Source organism: Eublepharis macularius, chromosome 17 (genome assembly GCF_028583425.1).
Source record: "Eublepharis macularius isolate TG4126 chromosome 17, MPM_Emac_v1.0, whole genome shotgun sequence".
In the NCBI taxonomy this organism is placed as follows: Eukaryota; Metazoa; Chordata; class Lepidosauria; order Squamata; family Eublepharidae; genus Eublepharis; species Eublepharis macularius.
In genome coordinates, this window is record NC_072806.1 from 13,929,799 (window position 1) to 13,952,426 (window position 22,628).

General features: G+C 43.6%; 1 protein-coding gene across 1 annotated transcript in view; it reads left to right on the plus strand.

The window, feature by feature from the left end:
• VWA5B1 (von Willebrand factor A domain containing 5B1) overlaps window positions 1-22,628 on the plus strand; it is a 71,192-nt gene that overhangs the window by 8,829 nt on the left and 39,735 nt on the right. Inside the window, exons 3-8 of the mRNA XM_055001735.1 lie at window positions 2,396-2,618; window positions 4,340-4,485; window positions 6,659-6,790; window positions 9,428-9,552; window positions 14,595-14,771; window positions 21,448-21,558. Of these exons, the coding sequence (XP_054857710.1) occupies window positions 2,396-2,618; window positions 4,340-4,485; window positions 6,659-6,790; window positions 9,428-9,552; window positions 14,595-14,771; window positions 21,448-21,558 (914 nt within the window). The remainder of the gene's footprint in view (window positions 1-2,395; window positions 2,619-4,339; window positions 4,486-6,658; window positions 6,791-9,427; window positions 9,553-14,594; window positions 14,772-21,447; window positions 21,559-22,628) is intronic.

Sequence of the window (22,628 nt, forward strand, 5' to 3'; positions counted from 1 at the left end):
AAGAAAACTGAGAAATCTGTACTCAGGGCAGTTTAACACAGACTGGGAGAAGCTGAAACAATATTTGGAGAAGAAATGGGAGGTGGGAGGAAAACTGTGGCAGTTTGAGAACTACTGAAGTATAATAAAATGTAGAGGGGGGTGACTTTACCGGGGGGAGAAGAGATAAATGTGAATTTATAAGCAGTTAGATTAACAGATTGACATATATATAGATATATATAGGTTAATAAATAGAATATTGATAGAAAATAATTAACTATAAGGATTAAATATAAGGATTGAGTAACCAACAATATTTTCTTTCTTTGATAAGATTTGTATAATGCACCAAACTGAATGTCTGAAGGTATAGACGAGTCAAATTGATTGACTATGTGATGAGAGTTATATAGAATTACCATAAAAAGACAGAATGAGTAATATATAGAGAATAAGTCAAATTGTTTGATTTAAATGTGTAAGATTTTTCTGGTTTATGATATATAGGTTTATGATATATAGAAATATTTAAAAATGGAAAATGGGATAAATTGTTTATCTAAGATGGAAACAAAGACTTACAGTTTGGGTATATAATAAGAAAAATAGTTAAGGATGTACTGCTTAGTATAATGGAGAATATATATTTGTTTTAGATAGAGGAATTTAATAGAAGTAAGGGAAAAGGGACAAAGGGTTGGAAAACTGTTGGAAGTCAACAAAAGGGGGGGAAAGGGAGGGGGTTAGAAATGAAAAATTTGGGGGAAATTGAATGTAAATGTAAAAATAACGGATTCTAACCCAATAAAAGTTTTTCAAAAAAAAAAATATTCCCATTTCCCAATTTCTAACCCCCTCCCTTCCCCCCCCATTTTGTTGACTTCCAACAGTTTTCCAACCCTTTATCCCTTTTCCCTTACTCTTTATATATTCCTCTATCTAACAAATATATATTCTCCCTAGCAGGAGTTTATTTAGAGGTGCAGTAAAAGCAGTCATCTTTCCCCTTCCTCATGGGAGATGCTCAGTACAGACAAAGGGAGGAAGAGAGGTTGTAAAAATCACACTAAAGCAGGAACAAGATCAATACAGGATTTAAATATCCCTCGCCCCGTTGGTGGCAGTGTAGACTACAATTCCCATCATTCAAAGCCTGTAAAGAGGCAACACACATTTCTGATAGGGCTAATACAAGCTTCTAAGCTGCGGCTAACAGCACACGGCTGGTTCTAATATGCCAAGTGGGGCAAATTGGAATTCCGTGGAGCTGTATCATACTGGAAGAACAGCACTGGGAGGGGGAAGACCAGCGCTATCTCACTCCTCAGGTTTCAGAGGGGGACAAACCAAAGAGTTAGAAAGATAGAGGGGCCAAGGCACTCTGTTTACTGTTTACTATTGTTTGCTGCTCTGACTGTCCTTTAATATGCAGATTGCTATTCTCAGAATTTCCTCCTCCTGACTTCCTCCCTCTCTCTCCTTCTCTTCCTGGCTTTGTTCCAGGCAACACCTCTCTCCTTAGGGTTGCCTGGTCCAGGTTGAGAAATTCCTGGAGATTTAGGGGGTGGAGCCTGGAGAGGGCGGGGAGGTGAGGGGCCTCAGAATAGTAGATGCCACAGAGCCCACCCTCCGAAGCAGCCATTTTCTCCAGGGGAACTGATCTCTATCACCTGGAGATCAATTGTAATTCCAGGAGATCTCCAGCCACCACCTGGAGGCTGGCAACCCTATTCCTTCTCCTCCCTCCATCTTGGCAGCATGGATGCAGGCCTTGCCCTGCCATCCATGTCCATCCTTAGACTAGATAGGTAGTTAGGATCTATCATCCTTTCCTATCAGAGTATGGGGTTCCTGCAATAAAGAGCTCTTATTTCTTTTCCAAATATAAACCAAGTGTATGCTTTTATTATTTTCATTTCTGCACATGGACCAGCCAGCAGAACGAGCTCACAACCTCCTATAATCACGCTTTCTATGCCACACGATAGACTCTGCTAATGGCCCAAACATGGAATCCTTTAATTAGGTTTCTGAGGCCTATATAGTGATTTATTTATCACCCTCCCAGGATCCCAATCCAGCTCGGAGTCCTGAACACTTTAGTTTTTTAAAAAAGGGGGAAATACTGGGGAGATCATTCTTGGAATCCTGGTACCGCACCTGTTTTGGTCCTTAGAAAATCAACCACAATACGTTTAAAAGCAAAAATGTGTAACAAGTTATGGATGAGGTGACGGAAAACAGTGCATTGTGTAGCTTCCCTCTCCTTCTTGGAATAGGGAACTCTCCGCTTGCTTTAAGACATTTAACTGGCAACATCAGAATTTCTGCTCGGGATTCTGCCAGCAATATAGGTGCCACAGGAAACTTTGCTTCGGCATCTCACCAATGTGGATTTTTTTTTTAAATGCAGGGCGCATTGTGCTAGATGAGGACTTGGAGAGGATCGTCTTTGTGGCCAACGTGGGCCTGGTGCCACCGCAGGAAAGCGTATCTATCTGTATCAGCACCTCTTCAGAACTGCAGACCCTCCCCAGTGGTGCTGTGAGGGTCCTCCTTCCAGCTGTGTGTGTTCCCAAGGTCCCCCAGAACAGTACCAATGCTACCACCATCCTCTCCGGACATCACCTCCGACTGTAAGAAATCTGCTGGTTATTGGCACTGCAAAGGGAGAGAGGGGAACATATGGGATAGAAACTTGACGTTGTAGGATTGCCAACTACACAACATTCCCTCTGCCAGGCAGCACTCACACAACACACAACAAGAAACAAGACCGTGCAGAGTAGAATGTTCTAGATGAGTCAGACAAGCCCCAAACCACAGAGAAGGAATTCTCTGGGCCATCCCGTACATTGGAAAACAGCCTTCCTGTGCCATCTAGAGAACCAGGTTTGATCCCCCACTCCTTTGCTTGAAGCCAGCTGGGTGACCTTGGGTCAGTCACGGCTCTCTCAGAGCTCTCTCAGCCTCACTCACCTCAGAGGGTGATTGTCATGAGGATGATAATAACACACTTTGTAAACCGCTCTGAGTGGGTGTTAAGTTGTTCTGAAGGGCAGTATATAAATCGAATGTTGTTGTTATTATTATTATGTTCTCCCCTCTCTTTATAACAGACAGTTTCCCTTACTTGTGATCTGATGTCATGATATTATGTGACACACACCTTCTTGTCCCCATCTTAGTCCTCCTGCTGGTTGCCAAATGAATTGTTATTCCAGGAGAACTCATCCCACCCAGAGGATGGCAACCCTAGAAAAGGAGAATTTCTTTTTGGACTCCCAAATACAACAGCTGAAGCTTACTACTGAATATAGTTGTACTAAATACAACAGAATCTTATTACTCAGCCCAAGTAAATATTATGCGGTCCCGCTCTATCTTCATCATCTAATTATTTGTTATGTCCCACATATTGCCAAGGAATAATCCCACAATTTTATTTGGTCTTCGGGACTTTGCTGGCTCCTGGATGTCACATCTTTTTTTTAAAATAGCGTTTTATTTAATAAAAAGACAAAACATAAAAATACAGTTACACAAAAGACTAGCCAAACAAAAAATCAGCTAACAGAGAAACAAAAATAACAAAACATACAGACAAAACAAAAAAACAAAACAAAAAACCCTCAAAAACGTAGAATGTATGTTTTCAAGATGTCACATCGGAGGCAGGATTTAAAAAAAAAAACACCAGTTATTCTTTGTGAAATTTCCACACACACACCCAAAACATCCCAAAGGCTTATAGCCACATTTCTTCATCTGGAGAAAACCCCACTTTTACACCACTGCCTCCTAGAAGAACTAACACTGAGGATTTTTTAAAAAATCATCTAGAAGACTGTTTGGGATCGGAAATAAAAGTTCAAGACCAAGCATCTCCTAGATTAATTCCTGCAGGACGGGATTGGTAAAATCTAGGGTATTACTGCAGTGCTGACATCTCGCTGATCATGTATTGCTCTTGCTGATCTGCTGTGTGTTGCTGAGAAAATCTGCTGATTCCTTATATCCCATTAGCAGCAGTCTCCTATTTTATTTCTCCCTGCCAATAGTATCCAGTGGCTTAATGTGCTGTATTGTGTTAAGCTGCTAATAGAGAGCCAATGGAATTGCCCTGCCAGACATGCTGCCCTCACTAAGCCTCTGGGCATGCTTTTTTTATCCACCATTTCGAAAACATACTTAATGATTCCATACGGAAAACAAATTGTTATATTTTACACCCATCCCAGGTATACTTTGAGAAGGTGCCTCATTAATACAATTGGTTGATAGGTTTGTCCTGAATTTTAGCAATTACAAGATGTGCTCCAAAAAGCATTCTCTTGACATGCTGCCTTCCCCTTAGCAGAGACAGACACTATTGCGGTACTGCAACTTCCGATCTAGCCAGCAAATTCTGTTTGGCTCAGCTTTTGGAGACAGAAGCAACCAACCCCACAGAATATGAGTTCAGCTTTTACCTAGAAATCAGGGGGCCGTGCTTACTTGCAGGTAAGTCAACAAGATTTAATACAGGGTAAATCTTAAGGTTAGACCACTGTAAGAATCAGTGCTTTATAAGGAAATGCATTATTGAGTTCAACATCCTACTAGTGCCAAGGCTCTGCTCCTATGCCCCAAATGTCCCAAGCTGCGTTCACCTCACAGGGTTCCCCTCAATAACCAAGGCAAGCGGTTCCTCAGCTGACTTCATCTCTTCATCGCTGCCAGTTTGGTGTACTAGTTAAGAGGGATGGGACTCTAATCTGGAGAACCGGGTTTGATCCCCCACTCCTCCACTTGAAGCCAGCGGGGTGACCTTGGGTCAGTCACAGCTCTCTCAGAGCTCTCTCAGCCCCACCCACCTCACAGGGTGATTGTTGTGGGGATAATAATAACATACTTTGTAAACCGCTCTGAGTGGGCGTTGTCCTGAAGGGCAGTATATAAATCGAATGTTGTTGTTACTGTTATATCATCATCATCATCATCATCATCATCAATAGGCCAGCATCCCTCCCTTGTTTTATAAAATGCCGATAAATGTAAATTGGGTTTAGCAGTTCAAAAACAATCTGTGCTTACTATGTTACCAAGGGAGCTGCTCTTTTCAAACGCCATTTGAACATGTACCAGGGCAGTAGCTTGCTTAGAGTGTCAGACTAGAATCTTGACCCAGGTTCGAACCCCCACTCTGCCATGGAAACTTGCTGGGTGGCCTTGGGCCAGTGACATCCTCTAAGCCTAACCTACCTCACAGGGTTGCAGTGAGGGTAATATGGAAGACAGCAGAATGATGTAAGCAGTTTTAGGTCCCTATTGAGAAGAAAGGCAAGGTATAAGTGAAGTAAATACGTATGTAAACCAGTAAGACAGACATAATAGCTGGAGTGTTAGAGCCGAAAAACTTCAATGGACTGGTCATATTCTCTCAGCTTAATCTATTTCACAGGGCTGTTGTAAGGATAATGTATCTATGTGTTGGGTGGGGTGGGGGGTTGTAGAAAGGATGGAGTAATAGATGAAGCTTATCCTGGGATGAACCTTGCTCCTCAAAAATGGTGAGTTGTTTCCACATAAACAGGGCCGTTTCCTCATGTACTAACATCACGCAACACTCACGGAATGAGGACGTCTTCATGGTGCAATTTCTGATGTAATCGCACCATGATCCCATTTTCGTGGCAATGATGTCAGAAATTGCACCATGAAGATGTCCTCGTTCCACGAGTGTTGTGCGATGTTAGAATGTGTGGAAATGAACCGGGTAGAATGCTGTTATCAAGAGAACTGGTCCACTATGAGTGAGATAAAAGTTAAATGGCCTGATAACTGACCAACTGATAGTTACTATGAGATATAAAAAGAAACTACAGGAAGTGTCTTTACAACACATTGGGTTTTTTTCTCCTTTTATCAATTCACCATGAATTTGTTTAAAAGAAGGCCTTTAAAGGTTGCTGCAATTCTTACCCTTGGTAATGAACTCTAAAATGTCATCCCTCAGCAAAATGTCTAGTAAGACTGCTCAGCTTCCTGGAAACCCCTGAAAACTTCGTCTCATTTGCAAGTTAGTTAAAACAACTTTTGCTAAACCTGTTAGGTAATGTGGACCTCAGGTCTTGTACAGTTTGTAATCTTAGGACCATTTTCCTACAAATTGAACAGCAAATGATATCAGCATTTAAGTCTGCTTTTTACTGTTAAATATTGACAATTTAAAGCATTCTGATAACTTTTTTTAACCTACAGTAGGATTTTGAATTAGTATAAGAGCCAAGCTACAAGTGACACCTTACACAGATTGGACACTTGGCAGCTTCCCTCAAGTTTTGATGGGAAATGTAGGCGTCCTGGTTTTACAGCTTGGCTCTCCATTACAGCTGCAAGACCAGGATGCCTACATTTCCCATCAAAACTTGAGGGAAGCGGACAAGTGTCCAACCTGTGTCAGGCATCACTTGTAGCTTGGTTCTCAGTCTTGATATGCCTAGACTTCATTTTTATCCTGGATCAAGAAGCAGAGAGGAGGTGGGGTCTGGGTGTGTGTGTGTGTGCAGATTTCAAAGACGAAGCTTCATTGTGGTTGGAAATGCCACATCAGCATTGCGCAAGTCATCCCACGCCTTCCATGCATTTCTGTTAGAATCTCCCACCCTCTTTTTTCACTGGCTTCCCCAACCAGGAGTTGAAAGTCCAACTCACGAAATTCGAGCAGATGCCGACCCTTCAGCCAGATCTGCCAAGAGCATTGTCATCACTCTGGCTGACAAGCATACCTTTGACCGCCCTGTGGAGATCTTGATCCATCCCAGCGGTAGGTGGGCCGTACTCTTTGTCTCTGGGGATTGCTAGGTAGAGGTGCTGTGCTTCAACAAAGCCTTGTCCTCCATTGTCTAGGCAACGTGGGGCATACCTATTTCATCATGGTGAAATGCAAGACCCCGTGGTATCCTACTCTGCACACAGGGTTGATTCATTTTCTAGAAACTGGATTTCCTTCGTAGCCTCTTCCTCTGTTCCCCCTTACATTAGAAACTGATGTCAAGTGTATGAAGTACAGCTGAATGTAGTTCAGAGCAGGCAGTAGATGTAGGGGCTAGAATGTACTTCTTCACCTCAGGGCTTTTTTTCTGGGAATAGAGGTAGTGGAACTCAGTGCGTTGCCCTCGGAGAAAATGGTCACATGGCTGGTGGCCCTGCCCCCCTGATCTCCAGACAGAGGGGAGTTTAGATTTCCCTCCACACAGCTTCAGTGGCATGGAGGGCAATCTAAACTCCCCCTCTGTCTGGAGATCAGGGGGCGGGGCCACCAGTCATGTGACCATTTTGAAGAGGTTCCGGAACTCCGTTCCACCGCATTCCAGCTGAAAAAAAGCCCTGCTTCACCCAAAGAGTGATTAACACATGGAATTCACTGCCACAGGAGGTGGTGGCAGTTTCAAGCATAGACAGCTTCAAGAGGGGATTGGATAAACATATGGAGCAGAGGCCCATCAGTGGCTATTAGCCACAAGGTATAGATGGAACTCTCTGTCTAGGGCAGTGATGCTCTGTATTCTTGGTGTTTGAGGGGGCAATCAGTGGGAGGGCTTCTAGTGTCCCTTCCCCACTGGCAGACCTTCTGATGACACCTGGGTTTTTGGCCACTGTGTGACACAGAGTGTTGGACTGGATGGGCCGTTGGCCTGATCCAACATGGTTTCTCTTATGTTCTTATGTTCTTAATAACAAAAGCCAAAAGGGAAGCCCCCGGAGGCAAGGAAGCATACAACAAAAACCGGAGGACGCCACAGCAATGAACAATAATTATGTAATAATTTATAATAAAGTGCAAAGGTGCAATAGTGTATAAACAAGGTACAAAAATTCTGTGGGTGCAATAAATACAATAAATACAATACAGAGGTCTGTCGCCGAGGTAAATTATTTACAAACATACAATGATGGGCTCAGCTGGAGGTGGAGAGTGCGAAAGAGGAAGGGTTGGAGAGAAACAGTCCATATGTTCATAAATGGAATAAAAAGGACCACGCTGTTCTTAATCAGACTAGGATCTGGGAGACCTGGGTTCAAATCCCTCCTCTGCCATGGAAGCTCGCTGGGTAACCTTGGGCCAGTCACTCCTTCTCAGCTTAACCTACCTCACAAGGTTGTTGTTAGGATAAAATGAAGAGGAGGAAAGAATCACAGATATTACCCTGAGCTCATCAATCGGATGGACAGATGGATGGACAGACAGACAGACAGATGTTTATGCTAGAAGAGCATATCTTTGTTTTGTAGAAAAAATGTTCTACCCCAAATATATATTATTTCTGTTTATCATCAATACAGCTTTGGAAGTTATTGCATCAGTACTGGATTCCTTTAAAATGTTTACAAAAAGGTATTTGGTGCAGTAGGCCTCCTAGAAGAATGGTCAAAGCCCTGTATACATGAGAAGAAGAAAAGGGGCTAATATTAAAAAAAATCTATTGGACTTTTTGAAGGAGCACTTTGATCCAGATAAGACAGTGCGAGAACGAAGTATGAAAATCTGATTTTAAAAGCTATGTATATGATTCCAGGAAAGAGACTGGGAGGAAGGCACATTCCATAAATGATCTTCAGAGGTACTTTATACTTGGTATAAAGTTAAATCAGTTTTGAGGCCCAGACTATTCCATCTATTTCAGGGCAGTTTTTTTCTTTTGTTTTGTTTCGCTTTCCAATTAACAGATAGTTTCTGTAACACAACCGTTAAGTCATATTGCGGTGTGAAAGGTCTCTGCTTTTGATACTTTGCAAAAATGTATTAGATAATGGTATCATTTGAGCAAGTAGCTATTATTATGAGAAATCTGAGACCTTAATTATTTCAGTCTCTGCAAATTAGACATCATTGTAGTGACACTCCTCAGGGAGCTCAAGAGATAAAACCCCTTTTGAGTTATTAATAGGAGGTGATAGCTCAAGAAATTTGGTAAGCAAGCTGTACAGACTTCTTCTGAATTTAAAAAAAAATGTGCCGTTGCCTTCTTTAAAAACAAGGAAAAGGTTTGATGGAAGTTCTGATTTGGTCTAAGGACACCTCTAAATTACTATCAGCACTCCTGAGGGGAAGTTTCCCCAATATTCCCTTTCAGAGAGATCTCAAACATATTACATCACACACAGTGCAATCCTCAGTAGAGTTACTCCAGTCCAAGTCCATTGATTTCAATGAGCTTAGACTGGAGTAACTCTGCTTAGGAGTGCGCTGACAGTACCATAAATTTGTATTGCTTGTAGTATAAGGCAGACTTTTAGTGTGAATATGAAGACTCACAAAAACATATGTGTTGGTTAGGTGTCTCAAGGCTGTGGTAGCAGACTTGTAGGATTAACTAAAAGTCTCTCTCCAGACATAAACTATTCCATCTGCTCCCCTCTCCCCTCCACACCTCACTTTTGTTCTTTTCTGGCCCTTCAGAACCTCACATGCCTCATGTCTTGATGGAAGAAGGTGACATGTCTTCTGCTGAGTATGAGCAACATCTGAAGGGGCGAAGTGACTTCATTAAAGGGACGAAGAAGGATCCCAGTGCTGAGAAAAAGGTGAGGAGATGGGAAGGTATCAGCCAAGACAAACAGAGAATCAGCGGACCTGAATTGGAAAAAGAAAACCCCCTGTAATCTCACATGCCCTGACCTGGATAACCCAGACTAGCTTCATTAGATCTTGGAAGTTAAGCAGGGTAAATCCTGGTTATCACTTGGATGGGAGACTACCAAGGAAGCCTAGGGTTCCTATGCAGAGGCAGGGAATGGCAAACAACTTCTGTCGCCTCTTGCCTTGAAGACAACTGCGACGTGACAGCAAAAACTAAAAGTCTCACATACACAGCCCTTAGTCCAACAACAAGGCCATCTATGGGTGGAAATGCACATTACTAAGTGAACACTCAAGTGAACCTCATTTCATGTGTCCCCCCTCCAACTTTCCATGTACTCGCTCGCACAGTCACACTTCAATTTGCTCCATGTGAGTACATTCACATGTTCAATATCAGTTCCTCCTCAACTGCTAAAAGTATCCGAGTTTTCCCCTACATCCACACCCTAAAGAAATATTGGCAAGTCAAAGGAGCCTACATGACTTGTTCTTGCAGCAAAAACAGAGCTGAATTGGCGCTCTGCCCTTGGGAATCACATGCAGATGTGATCTCACAAAGGGAGCTCCTGTGAAAGCGGTACTCACATGCGCCGAGCAAGAACGACCTGCATGTGAATTGAGGAATACACATACAATCCTACACTTGAGCATCCCTAGGTACTTAGTAATGTGTATTTCCACCCTATATCTATCCTCCAGTAAAATCCTCTGATACACTCCACATCCCAGTAGAAATCAGTAGAAAACAGATCTTCCTTGCGGTCCAGCCATTGGCTGAAAACAGATTTGAAACAGTGACATGTTTGAAGACTCTTGTTCCTAAGGAAAGACAGATTTACGAAGCGGCAGTGTAATTCCTTTCCCTTGTATTCAAAGACAGTTTGATTGATAGTCCCTTTCTACTGAACTACAGCCATGTGACACCTCAAGACTTTTCACTAATTGCATTCCAGAGATCAGCAGGAGGAAAGATACCTCCCTTTCTGCCAGCGCCATAAGGGGCAAGATAATTAACCAACAAGCCTGTTTTGTCAGTGTGACTTCTGTCAATGGGTAACATCAGAAACCTTGAAAGCATAGGAGGAGCCCTCTTTTGAAAGTGATGTGCTGTACCACTCCCCCTCCAAGGACTTGCTGCACTATACAGAACAGCTGTGCATATTCATAGAGCCATTCTACACATGTAGCAAAGTCAGATATGTGCCGCATTGTACAATTTGAGGCCAGTCTAGTGTCTTATGATGACCTCCTTGATTGTTATTGTTTAAAGCCCTTCACAGACTGGGACCTGCATACCTGTGGGACCGCATCTTCCATTACGTCCCCTGCAGGGTGTTGCGCTCTGCAGACAAGCAACTCCTGGTGGTCCCCGGCCCGAAGGACATCCGTCTGGCCTCAACCAGGGCCAGGGCTTTTTCTGCCCTGGCCCCGGTCTGGTGGAACGCTCTCCTGCTGGAGATCCGCCCTGTTACAGTTCCGCAGGGCCTGTAAAACAGAGATGTTCCGCCGGGCCTTCAGCTGAGTGCCAGCGGGTGTCCTCCTTCTTCCATCTAAGACCGCCACTTCTTCTGGGGCTGCCCTCGGCCATCTGCTATGCCCGTATACGGACTCCCAATATTTGTTTAAATAGCCTGCTCCTGGACTATTTTAATGACTTTTAAAAAATTATTATTGATTTTATGTTTTTGTGACTTTTAGTGTATTTTTAAAATGTTGTTAGCCGCCCTGAGCCCGTCTGTGGGGAGGGCCGTGTATAAATCAAATTAAATAAATAAATAAATAAATAAATAAATAAATTTGTTAAAACATTTATATCCCAACTTTCCTTTGTGACTCAGGTTAGTTTGAAATCCCAGATTATACAAAATAAGCAAACCTCCTTTAACCTCACTCCCCCAAAAAATGTAGATTACACCCCCATTAAAAATCGCGCAGTGCCTCCTAAAAGCTTCTAAAGACAGCACCACCACCATGCCTCGTCAAGAATGGGAGCTAATGCAGGTAAAGTACAGCCTGTCGCAGATTACCAGGTGGGCTACCTTAAGTGGGGGAGCCAACCATAGATGGCAACCTGAAGACCGTGGTGCATGAGGACATATAGGAATCAAAGGTCTCCCATCTGTTTGTCCCATTCACACGTTACATGTTTAGTGTACACTTTAAAAAAAAATCCTAGGTGTTCACCTAAAAAAGGTAAGTATGTGAAACAGCTTAAACCTACTCTTCCCCAAACATTCAAGATTTGCAGCCTCTTTAAAGCAATCCTGTTCAAGTCAATGGGATTGGTTTGGAGTCAACAAACTGTAAATGGCACCTATTATTCCTAATTGGAGGGGTCCCATAAACGGGTGCATGGAGCCCTTTCCAATTTGAGTTGCCAATTCCTGGAGATTTGGGGAACTCAGCCGGGATGCGACGCCATACAGCCTGTCCTCCAAAGCTCTGTAGTCTATATATTAGTTGTAATTCCTGGAGAAACTCCAGGCCCCACCTTGAGGTTGGTAACCTTATGTTTCCCCATGCTAGCATCGGCTGTCTCGTTGCTCTTTCGATGAAACATATTAAGCCGAGGAATGTCAGTAGCGGATGGTAATTAATTTCCTGTCTTTGACATGCCGTGCAAATGCTTATTAGCTAGCAGGATTATGTAGGACAAACATCCTCAGGAATCGGTGGGCAGCTAATGAGATCTTATTAGTTTATACCATAATTGGATAATGCACATAGAAAAAAACAACCACTAGACAAGTGTGGAGATGTCACTTCCATCCCCCAGTTTAGTCGCATGGGGATATTCCAGATGACTAAGGAGAAATCATATTTGATTCTGATGGAAGCCATTGCTCTACCTAACTCCAAACTGCTGCCACATACCGTACAGTCTCTGTGTCTTATCCCAATAAACTGGGAACAATGTATTGTCGAAGGCTTTCACGGCCGGAGAACGATGGTTGTTGGGGGTTTTCCGGGCTGTATTGCCGTGGTCTTGGCATTGTAGTTCCTGACGTTTCGCCAGCAGCTGTGGCTGGCATCTTCAGAGGTGTAGCACCAAAAGACAGAGATCTCTCAGTGTCACAGTGTGGAAAAGATGTAGGTCATTTGTATCTACTCAGGAGGGGTGGGGTTGAGCTGAGTCATTCTGTAAGAGTTTCCCAGGGTGTGGAATGCTAATGGCGGGAGGCTTCACTGTAACCTGAGGAGGTTCTTTTGCATATGGATTGGTGCTTGATGTGCTAATCTTCTCTGCAGGGCTATTGTCGGGTGTGGAGTGTTTTGTTGGCCTGGTGTTTTTCAGAACTGGAGCCCATGCTCTGTTCATTCTTAAGGTTTCTTCTTTCCTGTTGAAGTTTTGCTTATGCTTGTGAATTTCAATGGCTTCCCTGTGCAGTCTGACAAAGTAGTTGGAAGTGTTGTCCAGTATTTTGGTGTCCTGGAATAAGATACTGTGCCCTGTTTGAGTTAGGCTATGTTCAGCCACTGCTGATTTTTCAGGCTGTCCTGAAAAATCTGCTGGCGAAACGTCAGGAACTACAATGCCAAGACCACGGCAATACAGCCCGGAAAACCCCCAACAACCAAACTGGGAACAATCCCTATTTTCTGCTACTACTCTATAGAAAACTACTATTCCAATCTTGTCCTTTGGGAAACCTAAGTGCCCCCTTAATCAAACTATGCTTCCTTGCACTGCACATTTCCAAAGTGGAGTGCACTCCACTTGGTGTATGTGCCTACTCTCTTGTGGCTTAAGTGTGGAATGCCTTTCCTTTAGATATTTGGCTGGTGTACTTTTTGCTCTGTTTTCCAAAGCTATTAAAAGCTCTTTTGTTTTTTTAACTCTTGCATTTCTTTCGTTACCTTCTGCTTGATGTCTCATTTCCCGCCTCCTTTGCTGGTATGTTAATTATTGGGTCTCTCCATTTTAAAAATAAATAGCACAAACCAATACACAGTTTTCTCTGATTTCCTCATAGCTCGCCTCTTCTTTTTTATGTTTTTTGTTTTTAGAAGGTGATTCCTCAGGCAGTCTCCCCCCCCCCCCCACCCGTGTAATATCTAGGCTATCGCAGGGGCTTTTTAACAAGTAAACCAGTTGCGAAGTCATTTTGCTTGCCTTGAAAATAGGTTGTGATTTGGCATGTGTGTGCACCAGAGTGCTTCATGGTCCAGCCCCCTACCCCCGCCCTGGTCTTTCAAAGAGAAATCTCTGTGTGGCACATCTTAACCTAAGTGCACCTGAATGTAAATGCATACACATTTTTCATTTATCAGTCTGTCCCACCTTTTCTCCAAAGATTTCGTGGTGATATACACGTTATCCTCACAACAACCTTCATGTTATCCTTACAACAACCCTGTCAAGTAAGTTAGGTTGAGGGAAAGTGACTGGACCAAGGCCACCCAAAGTACTTCATAGCAGAGTCGATATGTGAACCCAGGTTTCCTAATCCATACAGACTCCACATGGTCAAAAATGCCAGTCCTATGTTTCCCTTTTACCCCCTCCCCGCAAAAAAACCCCTGCCTCTTCTCATAGTGAATTAATTATGAGCTGGCTCAGTTCATGTCACATCTTTTCTGTAGTCCAGGGGTCCGCAACATGGTGTCCATGGAGACCATAGTGGCTTCTGAAATCTCTCCTGGCGCCCACCAAGTGTTGTTAGAAAGTGGGCAGTACCAGGTGGGGCTTTTGCCCAGCAGTCTTCTGATTGGCAATTGGAGATTTGATTGGCTGTTCAGATTTTTTTAAATGTTGCTTGGCAGCAGCTGCCACCACTGCACAAGGATCTTCACTGTGTGACTGAAGGTAAGCTGTGGCCACCATTTTGTGGCTGCACCCAGCATGCTGTGTCAGAATTCCAAAGGTGCCTGCAGGCTCAAAAAGTTTGGGAACCCCTGCTATAGTCAAAACAATGAGACTCACGAGGAGATTAAGCATTTTAAGGATATTTTTAAAAGAGCCATTCTGATTTTCTCGTTGCAGACAGAAATTATCAGGAAACGGCTCCACAAGGACATCCCTCATCACCCTGTCATCATGTTGAACTTCTGTCCTGACTTGAGGACTGTCCAGCCCAACCTCCGAAAAACCCAAGGAGAATTCATCTTCCTTGTTGACCGCAGTGGAAGTATGAGTGGGATGAACATCAACCGTGTCAAGGTACCATGCCTAGAGTATGAATTATGATACATGCTTTGGGGGTGGTGGGGTGTGTGTGTGTGTTGAAGGGTGAATTATTTCAGAGTACTCTGTGTGCCAATTTAAATCCCCTTTCAGCCAATAACCTCTAATAATTAAGACATCAAACAATGATCTATAAAGAAAAATGAATTTTATTGTTCAAATAAAGCTCAGGCGCATATTGCCTCTTTCTGGCTCGTATGCATAAAAAACAGTAACATCAGAGAACCTTGTATACCTTAGCACTAATTCAGTTTCAGTTTATTCAGCTTAACAGCCCATAGGCCATACACTCTAACAAAGTTTAAGAATTAAAAATAATGGTTAAAGAAAAGATTGCCATGTCTACAATGCAGTTTTTACAGAGGCTACTCAGGGCCAAGCTACAAGTGACGAATGACACATGAATGGCAAGTGGATCAAGTGGAGCGCAAGTGGAGGGCAAGTGAACAGGGAGAATACACTTGCCGTTCAAGTGTCATTCATCACTTGTAGCTTGGCTCTCAGTAATAGTCTTAATTTTGAAGCGTCAGAGATGTTTGAATGCCTCAGTAGCCATTTTTTTAAAGACTCTCTCTCTCTGGCTAGTTCATGCTTTGGACAGTGAAAGAAAATAGGGGATAGCGAGTCAACTTCAGCCAAAGGGCAGTTGCAGAAGCGTTGATCTGATGGTATCTTGAGGAAGCGGCCCTTCGTCTGGGCTGTCAGCAACGGGCATTGCAACGTGCAACCATGTATGACCGCCTCAGTTTTGGGACTACTAGCATACTGAGGTAATGAGGCTGGTCGAACTGGGTCAGATATTTAATTCCCATGTAGAGCGGGGAGCATTTTAGCACTAATGGTTTACAGAATACAAGATCAAAAAGGTTAATACAAACATCCCTTCAGAATGACTTTTTCCCAGAATGCATGGCACCCAACAAGCTTGAGTGATAGGTGAATCATACAAACATTTCAAAAGCTGAAGCCATATTTTTGTTATATGGAAGAAGCTCGTCCAAGGTTAAATCTTGATCATAAAAACCAAAACAAGAGGATGTTTGCACTTTACTCAGAGACCTTTCTCACCTACCCTGAGACCAGTCTGACCTGCAGTTAATCATGAAGCAAGGGAGGAAGAATTTGACATTAGAGCAAGGTTACCTTCTGTGTCTCTGTGCTTTTAGCTTGAGTGAATACTCATAATGGGATTTTTGAAAAGAGGTCTAAAAAATCCTTTAACATGCGTGTGCAATGCATTCATTTTATCCTGAGGTACTTGCCTATTTCATTGCCGAATGCAGGATTCCATGCATGGCGTAGTGGTTTGAGTGCCTACCTACGGGTTGAGAAATCGAAATCTCACTGTGCCAATGGAAGTTTTCTGTGTGAACTTGGGCAAATCATAATCTGTCCGCCTCATGTACCTGACAGGCTTGTTGTTGTGAGGATAAAATGGAAAAATGGTGTTGAAAGCTGCTCTGGGGACCCCATTGGGGGAAAAAGTGGTGTACATGTATCTAATGAATAAACGATGCAATCCTAAACAGAGTCATTCCAGTCAAAGCCCATTGAAATTTTAGAATTGCACTGAAATATACCTAAATGGCCCGGGATCAGGATATCCTAGCAACTGGCCACCTTCCCCACTATGAACCTACCTATTCTTCATCCAAAGCCCTGTTTCTCAGATGGGAGACAAGCGCCATATGATTAAGGCCTTTTCAGTAATTGGATCCAGATCAGGAACTATTTGGGATTTTTTTTCCTTTTCTCACTTTTTAGGGAAGGAGGAATTTAAATATCTGGACACAAAGAAAAATATTACCAAGTTTGCCGTTACTGAAATGTTAGAAGCTTTTCAGTCTTGAGTTTCAGTTTTCATATCTGTCACTAAAAGCAGTTTGGGTCAAGTAGAATTTCTGGCCCCTCACTCTCCAGGTGGGAGGCAGGAGACCCGGCACACACCTTTGCTGATGTTTTCATGCACACGTTCCTGAGCTATGCAATGACATCACTTCCAGGAAGTGACATCATTGTGCAGGGCATTGTGCTTCCCCTGGGAGTGCTCCAATGCTCTGCAGCGGGCCAATTTCAGCCCCTTTGTGTCCTAAATTGGCTTGCTGTGAAGTGCAGGAGCTCTCCAGGGTCCTTCCAGCACCGCTTCTACACTCTGTAGCAGGTCGAATCGGGTCTGTTTGGGGCCAAAATTGGCCACCTGCAGAGCATGGGAGCGGCCCAGGAGCACTCCCTAGGAGGTGTGTTCCTCTGCCTTTCCCCCCACTGACCAGGTAAGTGGTGACAGGGGGCAGAGGGTGGGGGACTGGTAACCCTAAACAGAAATGTTTTCCAACAAACATTAGATTGTGTGACTGTTTATCCTTTTCATCCTTTTGGTGCCTGGTTGCCCCAGCTGCTGTTGTTTTTCATCCTCCGCTCCACCCCTTAACTAATTTTTTCTGCTTTCATCTAGTCAGGCAAAATACAATGATGATGAAGATTTCACAACCAATGAGATTTGGCTTTGTAATGATATCACTGCAGGCATATGGAGTCAATTGTCAGGGAGCACAACGGAAATAATTTTGGAGCTGAAAAATTGCCAGGGCAGGGAGCTGTATTTCAAAGTATTCTTCCAAATGCGTGAGGCGTTTTTGCTTGGACACCTTCCTGTCAATTTGAAAAGCTGTGTCCTGGCGATCGTTTTCAGATTTTTAATCCAGTGACCTCTGCGGTATTGCTAACACTTCTCAGATGTTAGGACAGCAACCTGTCTGGGCTTGGCTTTATTTAAATTGGGCCAGGAAAGCACAATAGTTTTTAAAAATAATCTTCTACCTTTAACATCCATATATCTAATTCTCACTGTAGCCCCACCTGTGGATACTTAAATTTGCTAATTGGGGCCACGTAGAGAAAAGGAGATTTTTCTGCAAACTGGGGGGAATCCTGGGTTTTCAAAAAAAAAAATTTTAAATGAAGGGAGGAGTTTAAATCCCTCCCAAACAGAGGAGCACTATCTATATTTGTGCAGACAATGCACCTCTACCCAGGCTCTGTGGCAGAGGGGAAGGGGAACGAGGGGAAGGTGGAAATGAAACTGCCACCCCCCTGCCCAGTTAGCTGTGGAAGCGGCAGTGATGCAGCGGCAGGATGCCCGTAGGGGGTGGGTGAGATTCTCACCCCCTATTGCAGATCCCCACTTGTTTTATCTATTCTCTAAGAACATCATGATTTTAGTTAGATTTATTCCCCGCTTTTCATTGAAAAGGTCCTCAACATGGCCGACATCATTTTACAGTATTATGAAAATTCTCTTTGAGTTATTCTTTTATTCACACCCTGAAGAGTCAACAGTGAAAACATTCTCCTGTTCTTGAAACCCTGCTCAGTTTCAAATAAATCCTATTTACCATTAATATTACTTGCCTTTCCCCTTTTCTGATTTCCTCCTGGACAAACAAGAACTTTCAGATAAATTAACTCAGGGATGAATGGCAACTTTGACATATAAAGCCTAAAACCCCTTTTTTTCTCACCTGGGAGGTGCAAAATTTATTCAGAGATAAGAAGAGAACAAAAGCTAAGAGTCGGAACAAACGTGCAGACCTTGGAGAGTCTGCCTGGCACATCATTAATTTCATACGTTGTTGATTGCAGGAACCTCGCAACGTTGCTATTGGGATCATGCGCATTTATCATGCACAATGCTGACTGGTGCTGTCATGACAGCATAGGACCTCACTGTACGTGAGACTAGCCTAACATGTATTTGCAGGCAACTCAGAACAGAGGGAACATAAGAGGATGGCAGAGGGTGATCATTGAGATGACCACCCTCCAAAGTTAAGTCAGTGGTGCAAGTGGTGTGCAATAGCACACAATAGTGAATTGTGATAATCATGCAATAGTGATGTGCAGTGATAATTCCAAAATTAGAAGGGAAAAAAACCAATGCAGAGGTGAGAAAACTGCATATTCTCTTGCAAAGGAAAGTGTTCTAAAAATGCAGTGTCAGTGTTCAGGAAGGCAGATATATTTGCAGGAGTAAGTGGACATTCTTGATGTTTATCAGAAGGATTCCTCTGTTTGCTTGCTCCCTACCCAAATGGCCTGTTGCTGTTGCCTCTATACAAAGAGGTTGCTCACCGATTCATAGACCTTTGAAAACATGCCGTCAGCCTCCTTCTTGTTATTCATTTAGCTAAGTACCTCTGAAGTTATTCTTGAGAAATGGTGGCGTAGTCACCTTAGGAATGAGTGTCACGTCTTTTAATTAATGCTCTCTTCAGGCTGTGCTACCCTCTCAATAGCTCTTCTAAGACGAATAAAGTCAAGCTTGCTTATTGTTTGGATGAGAAAACTCAAGGAGAATTTCAGTCATTAACATGCCAGTGTCTCATTCTTTGTTTTGAAGCACAACAGGGAATATGGGAATTCCATCTAGCAAAGGTGGCTGGATAAATCCCATTGTTATACAATTGATATAAGCAATTTATGCTGTATTACATCATTTATATGAGAATATAGTTTCAGATGGGTGTTGGTCTGTGGCAGAAGAACAAGATTTGAGTCCAGTAGCACCTTAAAAGCCCAACAAGGTATTCAAGATATAAGATTTCAAGAATCAAAGCTCCCTTCATCAGATACAAGCAGAAATGGAGATTCCTGAGCCTTAAATCCCACTCTCTTCTTTGCAATACCCCTCCCACCTAAGAATTACAGCTGATCTCCAGTGTACAGAGATCCGTTTCCCTGGAGAAAATGGCAACCTTAGAGGATGTACTCTATGGCATTATACCTAACTGAAGCTCCTCCCCCAAATCTCCAGGAGTTTCCCAACCTGGAGGTGTCAACCCTATCTGAAGGGTAAATTGCAACTCATCATCAAAGAATACCAAATGGCATTCATACAAATAAAAATACCTATAGAAATCTCAATAATAGGAACATGCCTCTAAATCCACCCTGGGGAAAAATTGTACTCCAATAATCCAGTTACCTGGTTAAAAGGCAATTTGGGTCTTTGGTTTCAATGCTGGAGTAACTCTGTTTAGGATTTCACTGTTAGACTGGGGAGAAAAATGTATAGCTCCAGTACCTACGTGAACCAAATGGGTGTGTTAATTTATCTTGGTTCTGCTTCCCTCTTAACTCTCTATATTTAGAGGATCCCCCCTGCCCCCCCAACCAAGCAGGGATGGGCTCTGGTCTGATGGTCAGAACTTACTTTTCCATAGGCTGAATTGGTCTACACATTCAGGCATAAGAGGCTCAGAAGAACAAGTCGAAATGTGCAGTGCAAAAGCAGCCCCCGTTCTCTCTGAATCCAGAGTAGATCTTATCTGTTGCAATGCAGAGGATTAAACAGAACGAAGGACTAAATTAAAAATATATATTAAGGGGGAAAGTTCAGGCATTTTAATTTCCTGCAGCTGGGTTGGTTTCATTGCTCTGAGTTAATACGGCTACCATTTCTAGAACATCATAGACACTATTGTAAAATGCTCCTGTAAAAGGTAAAGGTGCAAGCACTGAGTCTTTACTGACCCATGGGGGGACGTCGCATCACGATGTTTTCTTGGCAGACTTTTTATGGGGTGGTTTGCCATTGCTTTCCCCAGTCATCTACACTTTACCCCCAGGAAACTGGGTACTCATTTTACCGACCTGGAAGGATGGAAGGCTGAGTCAACCTTGAGCCGGCTATTTGAACCTAGCTTCCACCAGGATCGAACTCAGGTCGTGTGAGCAGAGCTTGGGCTGCAGCACTGCCGCTTACCACTCTGCGCCTGAGTGGTGGGATATTCCAAAAGTAGGCACTTACCTGGCTTGATTCCCTCTGGAGGAGAGAGCATTGAAAATGTATGGTGTCTTTATAGTATTTACTTCATTTACAAATATGCAAGCGGTGGAGGCACAGATCCCAGAGAGAGAGAGAGAGATTATTCCTCTACCCCCACAGTGGTTCAGCTATCCCACAGCAGGAGGGAGATCAAATGTCTCACTTCAGCGGGAGATCTCCTGCCCTCTATCCACTCTCCCTGCTGCCTCTTAGCTGGATCCTACCTGGAAATTCAAAGGTGATACCTCCTAGAATCTGCTGAAGATCCTCCTGCTTTGGTGAGGTGAAGGAAAACCAGGATTTGCCAGTGTGGTGTAGTAGTGGCTACAGTGACAGACTAAGATCTGGGCAACCGAGGTTCGATTCCCCACGCTGCCATGGAAGCTTACCAGGGCCGTTTCCAGACGGCTTACCTTCTGCCGCTCCATGCCACAACGTCGCGGCTCGTGCTGGAGCCGCGCAACATTGCGCAAAATTTGCGCGAGAAAACGCGATATTTCGCGTTCGCCACAGCACGAGCTGCGGCGTTGCGGCATGGAGCGGCAGAAGGTAAACCGTCTGGAAACGGCCCAGGTGACTTTAGGCCAGTCATACGCTCTCGGCCCAACCTCCCTCAGAGGATTGTTGTGAGGAAAAACATGGAATGATGTAAGCCATTTTTGGTCCCCACTGGGGTTTTTGGTCCCCACTGAAGTAAAATTTTTAAAAAATAAAATAAAATTTACTTTAGGGGATGAAGTAAGCAGGCACCAGAGAACAAATTGGCAGGGTATCACATTGGAGACAGTTTCTGAGTCATGATATTTTGTTCCTTTCTGCCCTTTTTAGGATGCTCTGTTGGTTATACTGAAAAGCCTGATGCCGGCCTGCTTGTTCAACATAATTGGATTCGGGTCCACTTTTAAGGCCTTGTTTCCTTCCAGCCAGGCCTACTGTGAGGTGAGTAGTGTTGCTAACCTCCAGGTAGAGCCTGGAAGCCTCCTAGAATTACAACTGATCCCCAGATGACTGGGATCAGTTCCCCTGGAGAAAATGGTTCTTTTGGAGATTATTGGACTCCAATTTTCCAAATTGGAGTTGACAACTCTAAAGGTGAGGGGAGGCATTTCCCAACCTGCCTTGTGTGGCTCTTTCCTCTAACATGAGCATATTGAGAGCTGACTTTGTGGTGATTCCATACATCATAGCTACAAATCCCCCTGGTCTCATCTCCTGTCCCAGGGTACCACTGTCTTGTTGTGATTCAGCGATGTCAGTTTCTACGCTGCATATCCTTCCACAGCTGAAACAAGGCCTGGAGCACCCCCAAGCGAAAGACACACTGTCAGCGAGTAGCAAACAGATGGCTTATTTAGTTGTTATGGCTTTGCTCTTCTGCTCAAAGGAGGAACGCATCAAGTGGCCTATGAGAGACTGACACAAGGTCACTTTGATTTAACAAATCATGTGTGTTTTAAATTCCTGTTCTCATTTGTCAGGGACTTTGGGGGGCTTGAACCGGGAACCTTCTGGCCTAAAGCTGGGATCAGTCTAATTAGGCAGTGTGTTCTTACAGCTTGTGCCAATTGCTGAAGGGAGAATGGCTGTGCAAGATTAAGTCCTGTGGTGGATAGGAAATAGAATCCCAACAAGACCCCCTGCCTTCTTCCCAAAACTACTGCAGCAACTGCTGCTACTAGAAGAAATGGAGTTTCTCTTTCTATTGGCAGTAGCAATGGTGAATAGCCCAGAAGAGGAGGGGGTCTAAAGAGGGGAGAGGGCCCAGACCTAAGCTACTGCCACCCAGAGAGGGGGGGGGAGGAGGCAGGAAGCAATGAATGTATTGATAGGCCAGGGGGTTAGCTGTTGAGTCTCTCTACCCAAGACATCTGACACATGAAGAACACGTGTCAGGAATGCAACGTTAGCCAAGAAGGGTATTTATTTATTGATGTCATGTATAGTCCGCCTTTCAAGGCAGATTACATAGTGTGAGATCAGTACAATCAGTAGCAAGGACAAGGGTAGGC